General features: G+C 36.5%; 1 protein-coding gene and 2 long non-coding RNA genes across 3 annotated transcripts; 1 reads left to right on the forward strand and 2 right to left on the reverse strand.

Annotated features, from left to right (window-relative positions):
- Positions 1-174: 174 nt before the first annotated feature.
- On the reverse strand, positions 175-10,557 carry LOC136263244 (uncharacterized). Its single transcript, XM_066057752.1, has 7 exons — positions 10,488-10,557; positions 8,054-8,515; positions 6,321-6,485; positions 4,517-4,919; positions 4,313-4,464; positions 3,259-3,394; positions 175-1,655 (listed from the first exon to the last, which is right to left on the reverse strand). Exons 2-7 carry the CDS (start codon positions 8,501-8,503, stop codon positions 490-492), a joined length of 2,472 nt encoding a protein of 823 aa, XP_065913824.1. The 5' UTR covers positions 8,504-8,515; positions 10,488-10,557; the 3' UTR covers positions 175-489.
- Positions 10,558-10,619: 62 nt separating this feature from the next.
- On the forward strand, positions 10,620-14,163 carry LOC136263247 (uncharacterized). The gene is made up of 3 exons (XR_010704515.1): positions 10,620-10,753; positions 11,559-11,665; positions 13,885-14,163. It is a non-coding gene; the product is annotated as an uncharacterized lncRNA (long non-coding RNA).
- Positions 13,467-16,509, reverse strand: LOC136263248 (uncharacterized). The gene is made up of 3 exons (XR_010704517.1): positions 16,491-16,509; positions 14,152-14,201; positions 13,467-14,096 (listed from the first exon to the last, which is right to left on the reverse strand). It is a non-coding gene; the product is annotated as an uncharacterized lncRNA (long non-coding RNA).
- Between the last annotated feature and the right edge of the window lie 3,833 nt (positions 16,510-20,342).

Here is a 20,342-nt window from a genome sequence, read left to right on the forward strand (position 1 = left end):
CTCAGTTTTACAACAGACTCGTATGTGATTATAACTACTGCATGAGATATTGCATTTGCACAGTTGTCTTCTGAATATTTTACAGTATCAGTGGAGACAGAGGAGGCCTTTGAATGTTAGCATGTATAGGGTGACACACAATTATATTAAGTGAGATTGATACTTCTCATTTTATTGTCATGACCTGTATAGGTACAGTATGTGTGTACATAAAGTGCATACTTCAAAACACAGTATTTAAGTGCAGGTTCAACAACTCAAATTTCAATGATCAAAGTGTTCTGTTTTTGTATATAGTTGCAAAAGTATACCAACATACAGTTCATTTCCTATGTGCAACAACTGGCAAGTATATGCATTCTACAGTGAAAAACTACACAAAGTAACAGTCACAATGTGATGTGTGTTTATATAAGTGTCTGATTGTAATTACGTACAAGTGTATAGCTAGAATGCACTCATGTACAACTGTTATGGCTTATTTAGTAACTAAGTGCCAATACCATCCAACTGCAGAAGAACATCATGCATTGTTGGCCTGCCACTTGGCTGTTGTTGGGTACAACTAGTGACTAAATGATAATACTTTGGATACTGTTTCTTGACTTGGTCTCTAAGGGTGTCCACCATTTGAAATGGATGAGTTTTAGTGAGAGTTTCTATGACAACAACACCAAAACTATACACATCCATCTTGGGAGAATGCTCTTCAGGGTTAGATACTTCAGGGGCACCATATGCTAAAGCCCCAGGACCTGGAGTGTTTGTTTGATGTTGTATGTTAACAGTACCCAAGTCTCCCAGTTTGGCCAGCCAATCACCATTATAGAGTACCTTCAGTAACACATTGGCACTACTTACATCGCGATGGATTACTGGATCTGGTCTGGTGTGTAAGAAATGAAGTGCCATGGCAATTTCGTGTGCAACCTTGAGCATTTTAGTACTTGTGACTCCCCCTTGCTCGTAAGCACTTTTAAGATTGAGGTGCATCAATTCCATTAATATCATTGGAGGTTTATCATCCAGAGTAGCTCCTATAAAGGTAACAATGTGTTGGTGCTGACAACTGAGAGCCATTTCCATCTCACGCTGAAATAGAGCTTTAGTTTTACTTGAAATGATAGAGCGGTGAAGGCGTTTAACAGCAATATCAGTTCCTCGGAACATAGCCTTGTTGACAGCAGCCCAAGCTCCTTGATCAATTTTTTCATTAATTTTAACTTCATTACGTGGAACAACCCATAACTTACTAAGAGTAATCATAGACTGTAGGCCCACCAACTGTTGCTGAGTGAGGAGAATTTGCTCTTGTAAGCTTGTTTTGACATTCTTCAATTGTTCTTCAAACTGTGCTTTCATGTTCTCTAGATCAAAGCGCAACTTTTCGACCATGGAACTGTCAGTTTGTAACTGGTCAGTAGTATCCACAGTGCTGTATCTGTTAATCTGTGCACTAGAATCCACAGTAGTGTACTGGTTAGTCTGTACACCTGCACCCACAGCATCGTACACTTGAAACTGGTCAGTTTGCATGCTAGTATCAAGGGTACTAGCCTGCATTTCAGCATCTGCGGCTTGCAGAATTATTTTGCTGGCATTGGTAGACTCAGTTGAATTTGATGTTGCCATGTTACCATAATCAGGTGACAGCACTAAAAATAACATAAAATGGAAATGATTTAATTTTAAACACCACTTAATGAGAATTGGAAAATGTGTTGTACTTAATTATTACAGGAAGCTTTAGAATTACTGCATGCACATCAACCTTGTCGTAAATAATATCTGCAATATACCACAACTATATTGACTATACAGAATTATCAATTTCAATTATTCCTTATAGAGTGTTACCTGTAAACGTTTGTTACATTAAACAATACTTTAGTACTGTCTATTACAGTGAGCTTTTTATAATGCCACCGCATACTAGAGATCTCTTACATGACACAAATACAACATTAAAAACGTGAAAACATTTACAGGCAACTGGACATGGAATTTTTTTTAAATCATCAAAAGTCAAATTTTCGTCTGCCAGCCTGCCTGACCACAGTTGCAAGGCTGGAGGCCAAATCAAGCAGTGCACATCCACCATTTTATGCCACAACAACATACTGCATGTGCCTTTTTGGGGTTCCAATGAGTTTGTGCCTTGTCTTTTCTTTTACCTTCAATCAAGCTGGTCGTTGTCTTTTCATGCAATGAAACTATATAGAGGTGTTAATTTTCCTTCAACGCTTTCCTTGAGTAGTAGCACTTACCCTTGGTGGATACCTGTAACCACACGATAAGTTCAAGACCCTGCCTATTAATGATCTTGATTGATTAATAACGATCGAGCATGGAGACATACCCCTTAACAATCTATTTACTCGATCACAATGACCACACCCCTTATAATTGATCTAACTATATTCTACTTTTTATCACTTGGATCCCTACTTCATTTTAAAATTAATATACTAGTTTGTTTGATTTTTGTTACAACATACATGTGACTGCTCTATTAGGGTGATTGCTGTATGAAAGTATCACTAGCCAGCCTTTCACCTACTAGCTAGGGGGGCATGTCACTATTTCATATTTTCACTGTGCTAGCATTATGAGATCAATGATGGTATTACAGCATAGCTTGGTAGGAAATCTGTACTTTTGCATTGAACAAATAATTGTTATAATAAGCCAATGTAGGCCTAGGGATTTTCCACCGAGCTATGTCTTAATACCATCATTCATCTCTTGTTTCACTATTTTTTATCACTTGGATTTTTAAATTAAATTTTAATATACTAGATAGGAATAAAGTGTTAGTAGAATGGCTGTGCAATAATAATGATGATGATAAAGCACTTATATACTGTGGCTTTGTATATCACTAAAGATAATGCCATTATCAAAATATTGAGATCACGGTAAAGCTACTGTATAAATAGCATTAACAAAGCCAAAAGCAGGAGTTATACGTACACATAATATCCAATGACTTCACTACTTGTATCACTGTTTCATATTTAAGGGTATCATCTTCAAAAGATTTTTGGCAATACTACAGGGAGGTGTTTGTAAATATGTGATTTATTACTAAATTATGGCAATTTATCACAGATGTAAACTTTCACGTATCTGAACACAGGTGTGGTCCCCATGGATTCAGATAAACAAGTTTAACTAAACCAATAACTTTATATACATGATTCATTCCCAAACAAACTACCCATAATATATAGTATATGTATATGTACTACCACTCACAGCTGCACTGCCTTTTATCAGGATGCAGTCCAGATAATGCTAAGAAGACCCCTCGGTTAGGTTTTGATTGAAATAACTCAATGCCACCAAGCCAGCCATCAGTGTACTTCCCTGCAAAATCTTCCTCTGGCTTTTCCTGCATGCAGAGTAGCAAGACCACATACAACATAAACCATAAACAAGGTTAAAAGGAAAAGTTATGTCCCATTATTAGAATGATATTATTTAGGCTAAGTGGGGCAATCGCAGAGGAAGTGAGACGATAGTACTATAAATCTCAACTCCATAAATCACTTCACAACTCCAAAAATTACTCAGCACAAAGCTGCAACTTCTCAATTTAATTACAACTTAAACTTATGACTCAGGGAGAACAAAAATTATTCTGTTGAATGGTCCAAACTGGAAGTGCATGAATTGTTGTGGTAAGAAGTTATAAGCATTTTTAAAAATAACTTTCTGCGACAGCATATTCAATAAAGCCTCTGGAGCACTTTACACTACAGAAGAAAACTATTGTAAAATTAATGTCATTTGTATTGCTGGTTATTGCAGCTCAATAGGTCATTAGTTAGTCTTCATCTGTTGCGTAGCCCACTTGCGAGTTTGGATTAGTACTACATACATAGTACAAATTAGGAGATTCATGCTAATGCATGATGGATGGTCGAAACTCATCACAATGAAAAAGCATCTAATATTACTAAAATCCATATTATATATCACCATGAAATCACCTTTCACAACTAGTAGTACCTTTGTGGTCATGGAATAATTTAATTACACTTGACCTCAAATCTAAAATTAATGCAATATTACTGATTGTCCCTGCGTTACCAAACTTTTCAATGAAAATTTGGGAACTATAGTTTTGGATTGGACTACCTGAAAACGTTGTCACAGTCAAAGCAATATGGACTAAACAAACTATGCTGCGACCAAAAGGAGTTGTTCTTGATAGCCACAGGATGTATCACATTAACAAGAACCTTCCATAGTGGCCTACTTCACTATTGAACATAATAGTACAGACAGCACTGAATGTGCAACTCACCAGCTCCACTCCTGCCATCATACAGGAAGCTGGAGGGAATTGTCCTATCCACTTTATAATCCCATAAAATGGTGGATTACAAAATTGTACCATGGATCCCACTACCAAGTTATCAGGATTTTCATTGGGCGGAGATGATCCTAATGGTGGCCCTTAATAGAAGCTAATAATTGAATATTACAGAATAAATTCTCAAATACGTACCTTGCTTTCTGTTCTCCGTAACAGCATCTTCATATATTTTTTTCTGTTTTTCACTATCCAACATGAATGAATCAAAAGATCCTGAGTCCACAAGCTGCAATTCTTCTTTGGATTGTTGTATTCGCTGATGTTGTCCTGTTTGTCTCATGGTTATATTTTGTCTCCTTTCAAATTTCTGTAATGCAGTTTGTTGTTTAACTATTGTTTTCTTATCAGTAATGCCAAATGCTTCAGTATCAGTATTAGTTGAGCTTTTCTCATCTTTTCTTAAGTACTCGCTTGTGCCAACAGGAAGGGATAAATCTTGATAAACTTTTGTTTGCACAGTATCTGTATCACTGATGATGACGTATGAATTCAGCCTTGTTGAAGAAAATATTCCACTGGTACAGAGATCCTCTTGCTAAAGTAATGTGAAACAAGTACATATCCAGTAGTAATTGAGAAACTAAAAGTGCTGGAAACTAAAAGTACTGGAGAGAGGGTGATAAAATTAATAAGTTGTCTAGTAAAAGATGGCAGTCTCAGAGTGTAGGGGATGTATCAAATGCTACAAAAGGTAGCCAGTATATAGGGGATCTGAAGGGCATGCCTAGAAATTGTACATTTTGAGCCAATTTGAGGTGCTATTTGGAGGCAATATTTGGACTCTAACCAATATTAGAGATACAACACAAAATCAAAAAGCACCTCCGTAACATTGTTTATATCTTGCCACTTGAGTTCATTTCAGGGTTGATCATGAGTTTAGTGTACATACTGTATTAAAACAAGGCAATTGTAGCTTCAATGTTGTAAAATTTAACTCTAATCATTAGTACTATTGGTGATTTTCTAATCTGTGTAGTCACAACATAATAATGCAAGTTTAGATATTTGATGTTTTGTTTTAAATATATGATTTAGGAGATTTTGTGTTTGATAAAATATACATAACTTATTCAAGACAATCAGTGAAAGCTATCAACAAGGAGGTCAGCTTGATTAACTCCCTAACTATTTACTGAAGCCAGGCATGAAACACAGGTTTCCCAACTCCCAGCTTACAGTCTACTAATATTGTCTTTAGTGGGAGGAGGTTTACACTTGTAAAAGAACACAGCAAATTACAGTGTTCTTCACCTCTATTTTAATAAACATACATTACATACACCACCTAGCACATAAATTGCATAAGGTTTGCTAAGCAAAACCCAACATGTTTTATGAGTCTTTAAGCATTGAGGACAAGGGTGATAACTAAGATAATAATTATGTTGCCATGGAGTACTGAGATATATGTAGTAGTTGTAACATGGGCACGAGTGATTTGCCTGAAATATATGCATGAGCACGAGGGCACATTTTGAAGTGAGGTGTGAAAGTGGTATATAAATATTTACACCCTGGTTCAAATCACAGCCTATAAACCATCACAAGGCATATTTTACCATTGTATTCTAAATAACTAATTCATTACAGATGCTAGAGTGGCTTTACCAGCTTAAGTAACATAAACATACATCATGGCCACTTGTAACTAAATATAATAAGCTATGTATCTTATCTGTCTAACCCAGTTTGTTTTTCCCTACTCATGTAGCATTCTTGTAACATGGCTAGTTTTTGAGGTTTAATGTCAAGCGCTAATGCTGGGATGATAATTGTGCAACTGCTTATACTACAGTATCTTTAAATTTTGCTGCCACTAATAGTACATTTATGTTGAATACTATACAGATGTACATTGTGGTCTAGTTTTGTACCAGGCATATATTATATTTGCCTAAACAGAAACACATATATGTAATACTATCTAACTTACCACTGAGGGTAGTCGATCACGTGTCACACTTGTTGTTTCAGCTGCATTACCGTATGACCTTTGGGTCAACTGATCCATTGATATGAAAACAGCACAGTAAGGATCACAGTGAAAGAGTTGAACACCTCTATACTTGCCATCACTTTTACCTTCTCCATTCCTCTCCTATTACGGTGTGCAACAATAATAATTTGTAGTAATGCAAAACAAAAGGTGATGTTTTACTGTGACAATTATTGGTGACAATAAAAGTTTTAGTGTTCATGTCACCACTCATTTCACAGTTAAGAACTATTGATTTACTGCACATGACTTCGAATTCATTAGCATCTGTACAGTGAAACTAAACTAAAGTGACCTGAACACCAATAATCAAAAGCTCTTTACTGAATGCCAAATAGCTAGGAGGAGTTGCATTAGATTTCACACGCATTTGATGAAGTTTTAATATTATATCATAGATTATCTATGATTATATAATAATGAACTTAATAGCAAGCTAATTTTCAATTAACTATAATATATATATATATATATATATTATGCAGAATCAGAAAGACACACAACACATGGCAGCAGTTGCAATACCTGTATAAGTGCTTCATATCAAAAGACTGATCATAGAGGAGTTTTGTAGAACCCCTTTAAGCCTTGCCACTTTTTTGTAATTAAAGAAACTTTATATGTACAAGTAAAAAGGCACTTATTTTATGACTGGGATCATGAAAGATTGCATAGGCGGATCTAGGAGACACTGTCAGGGGGGCCAAGGAGGGCAAGAAGTTTTAGTGTACAACAGTGTTTATTCCACTAAGAGGAATTCTATTCATATAGCTGGATGAATGATGGACATGCAGTTTTTAATACCGAACATTTTAAAATTAGACCTCCTAGGCTTGAATTTGGGAGCATTTTTGATAGCATTTAGCTAACGAAGTGTATGCTTTGCAGTTTGCAATGCATATAAAGATTAGTTAGCCTATCTGAAATATAACCTGTTTGATGGTAAAGTGTACTAAATCAAAATAGGGTGCAGCTAGTTTTGTAAATTGATGACATTAGAATATTAGGATTGCAACTGTTCTATTAGGGTAATGACTGCTCTATTAGAGTATCTCGATCTTTGCACAAAATTCAAACTTATTTGCCTCGCTTTCTTTACAGTGTACAGTATAACTGTAAAGTACATTTATAACTGCTGTCTTCTATTTGCCCATTGTACTTCTGAATACAGTGTGAATGTATGATTCCAGTTTCTGGTATCAATGTAGTACTGTAGGTCCAAGGGGGGTGCAGCACCCCTTGCCCCCCCCCCCCCCCCCCCCCCCCCCTCAGATCCGCCTATGAAAGATTGTACCATCCTGCAAAATATACGTATGTATCGACCACAACCAGTCTCATAATACCTTCACAACATGTCACCTTGGCAGTATTTGTGCCTTCAGTGGGAGTCTGGGACCTGAAATGTTTCCAATAAGGTGCTAATAATATGATATTAAATTGATCACCTAACTTATTGACTGGGGTCTTCAGACAAGCACGAATACTGAATGTTGTGGGCTTGATTTTCACTGCTTTACAGTGCTTATGCCTGATAATGCCTTTAGAATGCTGGTATAGCAGTTATCATACTGCATGATTGGAAAATCAGAGGTATTGTTAAACTTGAACTGTACTGTTTTTTACTATTCAAAATGCTTTTCTAGCTTTACTGTAAATATATAGGTACATACTTTTAGCTCCACCCCAAATTTGATTCCTTCCTCTTCGGGTAGTTTTCCAATGTACCGAATAACACTTTGGACTGGATAGGGAATGGTTGGGATAACCACATTAACAAGATGGCCAACTTTCAAATTCTCCACCCAATCCAGTTTGTGTAGGACTTCAATACGATCCTGCAAATGTTTTACCCCTTCTAGTAGATCCTTCTGCTGTTCAGTGAGTTTGTACACCTGCTCTGATTTACAGTGTAAAGGAATAGTGGGCTTTGACATTGACTTATAATTTGCCCCAGATGAAGACGGCATGTGTGTTATGGCAATCACTAGAGAACCCTTTGGAGCAAACTGCCTAGTTTCCTTGTAACCCAAGCTCTGACTGAACTGCCTTGGTGGTGCTGTATGTCTCTGATGATGCTCATATATTTCTTCTAATAGCAGGCCATATGGTAGATCCTCCATTTTGATTCAAACCTAGTATGTGTATACATATATACACCAATTTTATCACTTGCCTATATAAGAAACGTCCCAAACATTTCATCATAAAACAAATGGGTTCATGACATACTGCAATGAATAACACGTCCCTCACAAAGAACATGAACAAAAAATTAATGGACATTTCACAGGGGGCACAAAACCAGGTGGCACTTATTACTTTCGTTAACATAAGGGCTAGTATTTATTATCTATGATCCGATAATTATAGTATAGCATGCAATCTATGAAATCTATAGGCACTTGGGAAACAATAATTCCAGTCAAGTTTAGTTTTAATTGGTGGTTAAAATATACTGATATTGGATATTAACAGTATTGAATATTCACAGGATACCTACCATCCGATGAAAATTATTAATTAATATTCATCAGTTTTTCATTGATAATTTTCAAACCTTTATCATTGGTTTTATGGTAGGAACTCTGTACATACAGTATTTACCACCGGTGAAAGTTATCAATGAAAACTTATTATTCATGGGGTTTTCATTGAAAAGAACCAGTACAACAACTGAAATCTAGAACCTTTTTGCATTTCTGAACTTAAAGAAGCAGCATTATTTGTATCTGTATCTTGCAAACTAGTCAGGTTTAAAGTTAATGATAGCAACACTCACAGCTTTGAAGATAGAGTAGGAACTAACTCAATAACACCTAGTATGTAGCTGGAAGACTACTTGTGATGCCATTGGAATCTGGGTGGCTTGTCATGTTTTTCAGCCGATAAAACATTTACTTCTTAGGCTCCTAGGTTTACGGTCTAAACCTAAGTGTCTATAAATTTGTGTTTTAAATATTATATAGATTCAAAGTATACTATGTGACACCATGAGTAGTGGCCAATGACCCAAATTTTTCTGTATGAGATCCCCACTATTTAAGTATTTATAAAGTATTTCAAACAGTACGGTGGTATATTACAGTATATTGTTTAGTAGGGTTCTCCCCTTAAAATGAATGGTGCCTACTGCTAGCTGCTGTTAAAAACCACCCTAGAAATATCATACACAATGAAAATCACCATTATGGAAAAGCCTTAGACTAGAAACACATAAATATAATTTTTTTTTTTTTAAAGTTGCTAAAACACAATTATTTTTGTAGTCTGTTTGTCTGCCTGCCTCCTTGATAACAATCAAAAGGCTATACATAGCTATAAAGAATGCCCCTCAACTCCTGGATCTGCCTCTGCTGCACTTACTGATACCAATAATTGATTATTTTCTGCAGTGTAACTAGGTAGCATACAAGATACCCTGGTCGGCGTAATCCAGGGGAGGATCTAGAGGATTCCGTGGACTTTGTTAAGGCTTTTTTTACTTGATGAGCTGATGCCAAGCTTTTCTCTAATTCAGTGCGCCGAAATAAGTTTTTCAGTCAAATAAGTACTCATTGTAAATGCAAAACACTCATTTTATCACAAAATCACTTGCCAGCATTTCAGTCATATATATATATGCAACTTCAGTTGCATTTCTAAAGGCACGATTTAACAGTGAAAAAGCACTTATTTTCTATAGAATTTTACGGCAAGGTATTGTAGACTGAAGTTACAAGTACCATCCATATGTGGAACCACCCTCAAAAGTTCTCTGAATTAAAATTCTGGATCCGCCCCTGTAGCTAATCTACCCATGATCTATCCTTTGTTCGTGGTAAACACTACATCGTAAGGTTTACAGATTCTGCTTTCTATGCTCATCATACTGGTAACACTGATAAGTAATAAAAGGCTTGCGCGAGAACCCGGCAAAAGCTTGCGTAGGCTCGATCGAAGTTTGATGATATGCAGCACATGTTGACCGGCAGGACTGAAATGACTGAACTTGATCCGAGCTGAAACCCAATGACAACGTACAGTAGACTCTACAGGCTAGCTTTCAAACACACGCACACTATTTATACATACACAACTCTGATGATCATAGTGATTTATACGTACCTTAGTTCTGCTTCAGTTCCGAGAAAAAAAAATCAGCACCGCCCTCTGATTTACGGAAGGGTTTCGTTACTTTCATATCTTTTGATGCCCTACGTAAAATTACGTAACAACATTGCGTTAGAGGCGCTTTAATAAAATAATTATTAAGCACTGACTGAGACACGCGAGGACACGCTTTATCAAACCAGATACATAGAATCTAATCGGGAGAGGTAACAGCAGCCAGCTAGTGTTCTGTGACTAAGGGGTCTGCCAGAATAACAGAGGTAAGTAATGTATGCAGCAGTATGTATCACATCACCACCAAGATCACTTTAATATGCCTGGTTGTAATGTTTTATGCTGCAATACCGCTATTAGGCCACTCCAAATAAATTTTCTGTTTCCCGTCCTGGACTAAGGCATATTTGCATGCGGGCGGGCGGTCCATTTCCATTATTTCATTATAAGATTGGCTAGCTTTTCAAGCCATTATTTGCCTGGCACAGCTAAAAAGGCTGCATAAAAGCATGCTTAAGCTTGTTACTTCCTTTGTAAGTTGCAAAAATAACTCAAACGTGAAGTTTGTGTTGACTTGATAGCACTGCTGACACGTGAACTGACACTGTTTCAAGATAGCTTTTACTGAGCCTATCAGTATGCAAGAATAATGGAAGAATATGGAATAATGGAACATTTAGAACTGGCAGTAACCAGATGCGGGCGGTGGACGGGAAACAGAGAATTTATTTGGAGTGGCCTTAATGCTATGAACAGAACTCTTAGCACAGACCTGGTAACAATTTCCTTCACTCCAGATATATTTCAACCTGCCTTGGTCAATTATAGTAAGACCAGAGGCTCAGATTGTCCCATGCAGTTGCAGTGGTGTTGATGGTTTTGCAGCAGTGTTCGTAGTTGAAGTATTCTTTACTAGAGGAATAGCATAACTGTAGCTAATGGATAATACTGTAGCCTCTTTCCCAAGGGTCTGAAACTCACATAATCTTACAATTTCTGAAACAGTTTTTGTTACTTTCACATTGTTTGATGCACCTCTACATACCATTATGTAACAACACTACATTATAGGCACATTGATAAAGCACTGAGACACGTCAAACTCAATAGGTGACAGCAGCCAGTATTGTGATGACTGAAGATGATGTGCGACTAATTGGTCTGCCAGGATAACAGAGGTATGTATGCATTATGTATCACATCACCTCTGTTACCTTCCATTATCCTTGAGTGTACTGTTTTAAAAATGCTATGAACAAAATTCTTAGCACAAGCATGGTGATAATTTACTTTAGGGATATTTCAACCTACTGGTGACCATCTTTTAATAGGGACCTAGTGTACATTTGTTTCACTGGGGTGTCACACAAGCACTCACTATTGGATGATCTGCGTCAAAGACAAAATTTACCTTAGCCTTTGGCTTACAGCTTTTGACCTGACTTGAATGCATCTTCCTGAAATTTTGTCTGCTGTTTTAGGCTTAATTGTTAGGTTTTCATCCCTGGCCACATCCAATGTGGCCATTTAGTATTTTTAAAAGTTAGTATAACTAGCTATAGTAAACCAAGAAAGCTGCTGTCTGGGCCATGTGAGCCAGCTAGATATAAATCCGTACACCTTCATTGTTACTTTAAGTGTTGAAGCTATTTAGGTTTATTATATCCACTTACCAAACACACCAGTCCTGTGCTTTAAAATTTCTTAATACATCCTATCTATATAACCAGGGGAGTAGGACAAGGCCACGTGAATGCGTAATAATGTTGCACAAGTACTTAAAGTATTTCATGTGAACTGAATAGACCCTGTACAAAAAGTAGAGGAAGGGGCTTGATACATATTTTGCTCTATTTAGTTTGTTGCTTGCAATGGTGTGATTCATGATTGGAAAGATGCTGCTGTTATGGCAAGGGCTAAAAAGGGGGCTAGTTGTGGCCAAAAAGCTAGTTGTAAATGACTTTTGGTTAGTTGCAAATGGTGATTGGGCTAGTTCTAAAATTTAGACAAAATAGCCAGGTTTACCAAAGGAAAGTATACTTACGTATTGTACCTCTTAACTCTTTTATAATTTACCACAGGGATTTGACTAAAAGTCTAAAGATACATCTTGAGATAGCCATTTTCAAAAATTTTACTACTCTGATTAAAAATTACCTTACTAGTTTTAATTTCTTTCTTACAGTTCACTATAAACTGAAAATCAACACATTCATCAAATCAATGCTTTCATACACATAATTATATACATAGTTATTTTGTCCCTTCAGCTTGCTAATTATTTCCAGATCTCACTCATTCTCTAAAATCATTTCCAGGTTCAATCATGGCACACTTATGTTTCAAAATTCTTGGGGAGTATGCCCAGACCCCTAGAAATCCCTCTTTACTGCCACTTTGTCTCATGACTTTCATGTCAACAGTAACAGTAGGCATCAATGATTACAATACAATCGTTGTTGTATGATCTATTACTTTCAACAGGTAGTATGACTATGATTTAATAAAATATTTTTGTTAGTGCTTTGTAGTGCACGTGATCTTGTCTTACCACTCTGATCTACAACTGTAAAAGATACATCATTGAAATCACAGTGAAATTGTTACAGAGCTTTGAAACATTTTAAGTTTTTCTATCTCGTAAGTTTTAATATTTATTTATAGGTAACTCTGAGTTTTAACACTTCTTCCCATCTCCCACTGTAGTGATATTTTGTAGTCTTGACTATTGACTGTGAGTTTGACCACAATCACAGATTGAGATTGACTTAGTAAGTGATGCGTGATACCCCTAGTGTTTTGTTTTATAAGCCTAGCACTACAATTAAACAGGTGATTCTGAAGTCACAGTCTAACCCCCTCCACCATACTCCAAATAACCCACACCCTGTTTGCCCATTGTAATCTATAACATCTGGGTTTTGCACCACTAGCAACTGTAGCAGGCTATCTATCATTGTTACCAAACAACCTACAACATACTTAGTAATCATAGATACAAGACAATAACCATACGTAAGTCCAGGAGCACGACTACCTGAAAACTTACATTCATAAGTGAATAGAATATAATGAAAGACTAAATACAACAATGGAGAGTGAGGGCTAGCAACAAGAAATCAAAACGTAAAAATTTTGAACCATCCAGCACCAAGATGATTCAGGGAAAAACCCACTGGGTTTTACCCACATACGCATGTTACGCACATCAGTAATGACTGAGTTTCTTTCTGTAGCTATGTATGTGTTCACTTCTTCATTTTGATGACAGTAGTGACTTTCCATGTAGAATTCTGCCGTTCTCCTAATACAAATGTCATTTTGCAAAGTTTTTTTTAGACATACTCTGTAAAATGAAATACAATAGTAGTTGTTTTGTTTGTTTTTGTTAATGCAGGTAGCAATGATGTCATCGTCTAATTGTGGGTCAGTCATGACTACTAGCACAGCAGGTGAAATTGGCCAGTATCTCCTCATATTGTACATAGAACTCTATCATCAAGGGTGACTTTTTTTGCTGAAGAGCTGCAGCATTTGCAATAGTGTGATGCTAGACTGTGGTACATCGCTCAATAACTTTTTGTTCCAAGTTTTATGTACATGCTGTAACTGATCATATTATTGTTGTTTAAATATCACATCTTTTTATTTACAAATAACTAACCCTTTGTTATCACATCTTTATAGTAGATCCAATATTACCGTAACTTCTTTCTGTAACAGAACATGTATGTTACCTCTATTACATTCAGATGGTAGCCCTAATAATTTATGAATGGAATGTGGCTTATTCGTAGTTATGCTTGACCTGCTAAAACACCCTGAAGCTTTTATTTCAAATGTCCTATGTGGTCTGACAATGTCACTGTTTCATATGTACTAGGAAACACACCATTTGGTCTTCTTTTCTGAATTTGGAACCAAACCATTGTCTTTATTTATTATACTGGACAGTCTGTAATTATTGATGCATCCAGTGGGGGGAGGGGGAATGCATAATCAACAGAGACACTAACAATAATGTTCATGTAAGTTTAGACAGTTCAAGAGTGTCATTATCTACAACTTCATAATTATCATTTGTACACTCAGTCAGATTGTTATTATCACCAGGAACTTGTCACTTCTCCAACAGAGGGGACATTACTTGTTCTAAGTACGATTTCACCATTAAGTATTATTCACAACCTTTCCGTAGTTGACTCTCCAACAAACCCCATACATATTCACTGTACACAGAATCACAACTGCACTTTACCTTTGATTTAAACCCCTGGGTTACCATACATGAATTGGATCACTTCATCTGAAGCCTATACGTACTTAATGTCCCTAGCAGTGCAAAACACGCTGTGCTGTACATGATATGAAAGCAATGGATTTTTAAACAACATTTCAGTCTAATAAATACAGTAGTTACAGTTGTACAGGAGCAGCTTTACATAGTAATAGCATGTTTCAAGCCTTAGTGAAGGGGGAAAGGGTCCTGATGTAGGGAAAGAGAATAGTGCACGTGCTGAATTGTCGCTGTTCAATATAGTGCAGACCAGCTAAATAAATTACTTCACACTTGGACACGCTGACATGGTCCACATTCTGTGGGTATGCCTTACAATGACAGTGTACAGGACAAAGTTCTTGTAAACAATTTCAATTTACTACACACTGTAACAGCATAGCTGGTATTTTGAAGGCACACACATGCATGTTGCTGTACCTTAATTTGTTTGCTACTGATTATGGAGGATGATTTGATGACTACCAACTGAGGCGATTCACTTGGTTTGTCTTTTAACTCAGACTCTACTGATTGTGTGCAGTGTAACACCATTTTGCAGTAAATGTACTTGAAATTTAACTGTTAGACTGGAGTGATTCAATTATATCTAATCACGAGCAAGAGTTGAACTTGCACACGCTGGATAACAAATGGCAGAAATGATAACCCTCTTGAGTTTACTTAATATTGGGACAGTCTGTACTGATATATTGCAGGTCCCTATGGTGAATGGGTGAATCCCCAAATTCTCTCTATCCCACCAGTCCCAACATAAGCAGTCCATTGTGTTTATGTTATGAAGTAACAGCTGCTCGTGCTTAATTGTATAAAATAACAAAGGTTATCTGCACGCACAACATGGGGCAGGATACAAAACCTTGCACGAGACTGTACTATCAGCAAAGATTGCAAATGTAATTTAATGCCAATATTTCTGTATTAACTAATTCAATGAAATATTAAAAATTAATTTAAGGTGTTTGATCAAGCAATACAGCTACTCAACCTATACAGCACTGTGCATGACAATAAATTGATTTCAGTGGCTGCTTTGAGCTTCAGTAATGGTGGAGTAATATATAACATACACTTGTAGAATGGCATGACCCACACACTATAGCTAACTGTCACAAATGAAAGGCAGACAGCGCTGCACAGATGATTAGGTATGCAGATATTTAACAAAGTTTTACAGATACAACAGGAAGTACTGACGAAAGAAAAATTTGAAGAATTCACAATATTATTAATCAGCTTTGACGAAATAAAATTTGACGAAAAGCAAAAAATAACAGGTCTAAACACTGACTTTTGAGGTGCTTAATGGACAAATTAACCAATTTGTCAAATTTTACTTTTGTAGAATTTTTCCTGTTGTAAATTTACAGTTAATATTGTTTCAGAAATTGTACTATAGTATTATCCATTAGCTACGTAGTTATGCTCACAGGCAATTCTAAGGGGAAAGGGGGATTCTGTAGGTCTAGTTCAACTACCAACACTGCAAAACCATCAACACCACTGCAACTGCATGGGACAATCTAAGCCTCTGCCCCTCTACTATAATTGACCAAGGCAAGTTAAATATATCTGGACTAAAGGAACTATCACCATGTCTATGTTAAGAATTCTGTTCATAGCATTGTAGCATAAAACATTACAACCAGGCAAACAGTGGTGATCTTGGTGGTGATGTGATACATACTCATGCATACATAACTCACTTCTGTTATCCTGGCAGACTGTTTTAATGCAGTGGGAGGTGAAAAAGTAAAGTGTTGCTGAGGGTTTAATAGCTATAATGTATGTTCCTTAGTGCAGTAGCATGCATACTACTTAAGTGTATACACTTTTTGCTATGCCGGATAATTAATTGTCAATACAGCAATAATAAAACTAGTTGGACTATACACCACTGAGATAAATTTAAAAAGAAGTTTCTGTCAAAACCACAAAATCCAATCATTATAGGAGGGGTAGAATCTAATTTGAGCTTGTGATTCCTCCCCAATCCCTGTAATGGCCCAACAATGCATGGATTCTCCTTTCCAGATGGCACATAGCTATATACATATATAATACAGTATCAGCATGATTACTAGTCTAGCTTCTGTGTGACCATTAGGTCATTTTGTACCATAATAACAATTGACCTAAACACACATCAGAGTAAAAGATGCTAGCATACAATACACACATGGTAATCCTCAGATGAACCTAATTCTGGACAGTCCTTTGCCCTAAATCAGCAATAAATGGCTGATTGTAAAAAGGCAAACAACCATACAAAACATTATTACATGAACACTATGCAAGGAACAATCTGTGGTCAAGGCCCACCCTGCTTTTGTACCTAAAAATTTATAGCAGAGGTATGTTTAAATAGCTATCAATAAGGCTGAATGTACGGCATGTGCAGCACATTCACGTACTCTACTCATCCAATCCCATCTATTTTGACTTGCTTTAATAGACATTCACTAGCCACATAATTCTACATGGCCATAATCAGCAACCATGCACACCATTTACTGTGAGGAGTAATGTGTATGAATGTATGTACACTAGAACATTTTAGTTAATTCCTTGAGTTACAAATACTGACGTGCTTGGGGAAAGTTGTTATGGGAACAGGTCACTGGGGCCAGATCTATTCTACAGATTAGTTCTTCCTGTTACATGTAGTCAATACATATAAATCAAACTAGTCAACCTATATGTAATTATGCATGTATGATGCATACTATGACCTGTCAGCTTGCCCCAGTTTATTTGCAAGACAAATACAGTTTTCTATTTTGCCACAATGGTACATTACTTAAGTTTCACAGGAGCCAAGATCTAATGAATTATCAATCTACCCTATACACAAGTCACACAACTGTTATTATAGTTTACAATGCAGCCAAATTCTTAATGCACAACAAGTACTTTTCAAGTTACATTTAACCAGTTGTTCATAAGCCAAAGATTATCATTATTCATAGAAAGTAACACTGAAAACATTGGAACTGTGTCAAAATAATTGAGCACATAATAGGCAAAATATTTGAGTACCGCAGCATAGCATAATAGGCAAAATTAAAAGCATAATAAGCTGGTACCTAGTCAGTTGAAAGTTTGAGAAATTGAGTTATCCAGGAAGTAGAGTTTCAAACAAAGCCCTGGAAGTAGTCCATGGATTCTCCACTGTTAAATCAGGTAGGTATACATGAAGTTGAGAAATTTAAGATGTACTGTATAGTTTAATGTAAACAGGCTTGAGACTACTAATGAAGACAGACAGAGTTCAAGAGTCTGTAGGGCATGCAGTAAACTCCATGGAGTGTGGGCATGTCCTGACTTTAAACAGATGGATTTACAGAACAGGTGTGGAACTGTGCTAAACTGTGCTTCCGTTAGTCACTTGGGACAGTATTGTAATCAAACAAGAGTATGTGGAATTGACAACTGCAATGAAATTCATCATAGACTACTACACAATGAACAAGGTCCTTGTTCCAGTAGTCAAAATAAAGGAGTGGTACCCGGGAAGGAAGAACCACAGTAACAGTTACTGAGTAAACATGATGTGGCCAGTGAGTAGGCTTGCGCCAATTATGCCGGCATAATTTCGAGTATAATAGGCTAGTAAAAGTTTCAAGCATTATGCCAGCATAATAGGACAATTCAAGATTTTTTTAATTAAATGCGCATGCCAAAAGTACAGCAAAATATGAACACACTACACCTTAATACTAAGGCTGTACCAATACCACATTTTACAGCTGATACCGATATCCGATATTTATTGTCTATTTCTGATACAGGTTTTCTAATAAACCGATATTAAATATTCAGCCGATACTTAATACTTGTAACCGATATGTATTATTGTGAGACTTAGCATAATAAGATTGCATAGCATAATCACTATGACTGTGTTGAATTTACTGAAATTCATTGTTCACAAAGTGTTTTCATCCAAATTTGTCTGTTTTTGTTCAGTATAATGACAGAGTAGTATCATACAACAATAATGCATTACCAAAAAAGTGGTACAAAACACGCTAAAAAAAAACAACAAAAAAACACATAGCCACTTGGAGAATTGAACCCAGGACAACTCACAGTATAGTCCATGCAGGATCTTACTACTTGTCTACAAAGTGACTTGTACAAGTTGGGAACTTTTAATAGTACTTCTAGTACTTGTACTAGTACTTACACTACTCCAGTGAAGTATCTGTACTATAGACTTGCAATTGACCGATACTCGTAATATCGGTACCAATATCGATTAAATTCGGTATCGGTACAGCCCTACTTAATACTGCATTTCAAATCAAGAAAATGTGTAATGTTTCTTGGCTCATTATTTAAACTTCAAGGGAAAAATTTAAATACTCTAATAGAGCAGTCACTTACTCTAACAACAGTCAGAAAAGACTGACATACTCTAATAAAACAGCCAACTCTAGAACATAAGGCCCCTATTTGATGATTATTAGTTTCTCATCCACCGCCCGCATCCCTCTTAAGCTACCGCATGGTAAGCCATTATTTACTCTGCGCATGCTCAGAAGAACACGTGATATCAAACTGCTATAATTTTGTTGATGAACGCTACAATGCACTATATATCACCAGAAGAGCTGTTGTTTTCCTTAGCAAATTGCTGCAGTGCAAGTTGCAATCGTGCTCTATCGACTTCATCAAAGCAGGCTTTCAGTTGACTGTCGAAAAACAGTTGGCGATCACAAAAATTAGAATCAGCTGGTGAAGGAAATGTTTGTAGTAAGAAAGAAAGACAATTTGGACAAGGTCTGTACATCAGTGTGTTAATATTATAAAATAATGGCATAATGGTAATGCCCTCCCGCCCGCATCATAATAATTAGAAAGGCTGGATGAGAAACTAATAATCACCGAATAGGAGCCTAAGCTTAGCTTGATTTTGAAAGGCTGGCAACGCTGCTCAAAAGCATAATAGGCTATTTTCAAAGCGTACCGTGATTAGCTTTATTTTCGTCCAAAAAACTTCCCGTTAAAATATTTTCGTATAATTTACGTCAATGACTGCTCTATTAGAGTAGTTCGATCTTTTATAAAAATTTCCGCACAAATTTAGCATGCGAAAATTATTTTACAACGAAAAAAAGCTAATTACGGTAATTGGCTCAAGCCTACCAGTGGGAAGACGATTTGTGCTCCAAATAAGAGGAGCCAAAAGCTACTAGTGACCCAAGTCAAAATGAATTGTACACCACAATTACAACAGACCCAGGTATCATCACTCTGAGGACAATTCCAGTGTATTTGAGAAATGGTAATAGGAAGATTAAGGTGAATGCAGTGGCGGATCTAGATGGGTTTCTGGGGTTTCGACTATAGGAATCCCCTTTTAAATTTAGCTCAGTGGCAGTCTAAACATAAACATTGTTGTACTGACAATTTGTCATAGCAAACAACTATATACCACTGTATTTCAGTAGCATGCATGCAGTTGCACTTAACTAACACCATTATAGTTCTTAAACCCTCAGCAACACTTCATTTTTCATCTCCCACTGCATTAAAAACGATGGAGATACTCT

Source organism: Dysidea avara, chromosome 8 (assembly GCF_963678975.1).
Source record: "Dysidea avara chromosome 8, odDysAvar1.4, whole genome shotgun sequence".
NCBI lineage: Eukaryota > Metazoa > Porifera > Demospongiae > Dictyoceratida > Dysideidae > Dysidea > Dysidea avara.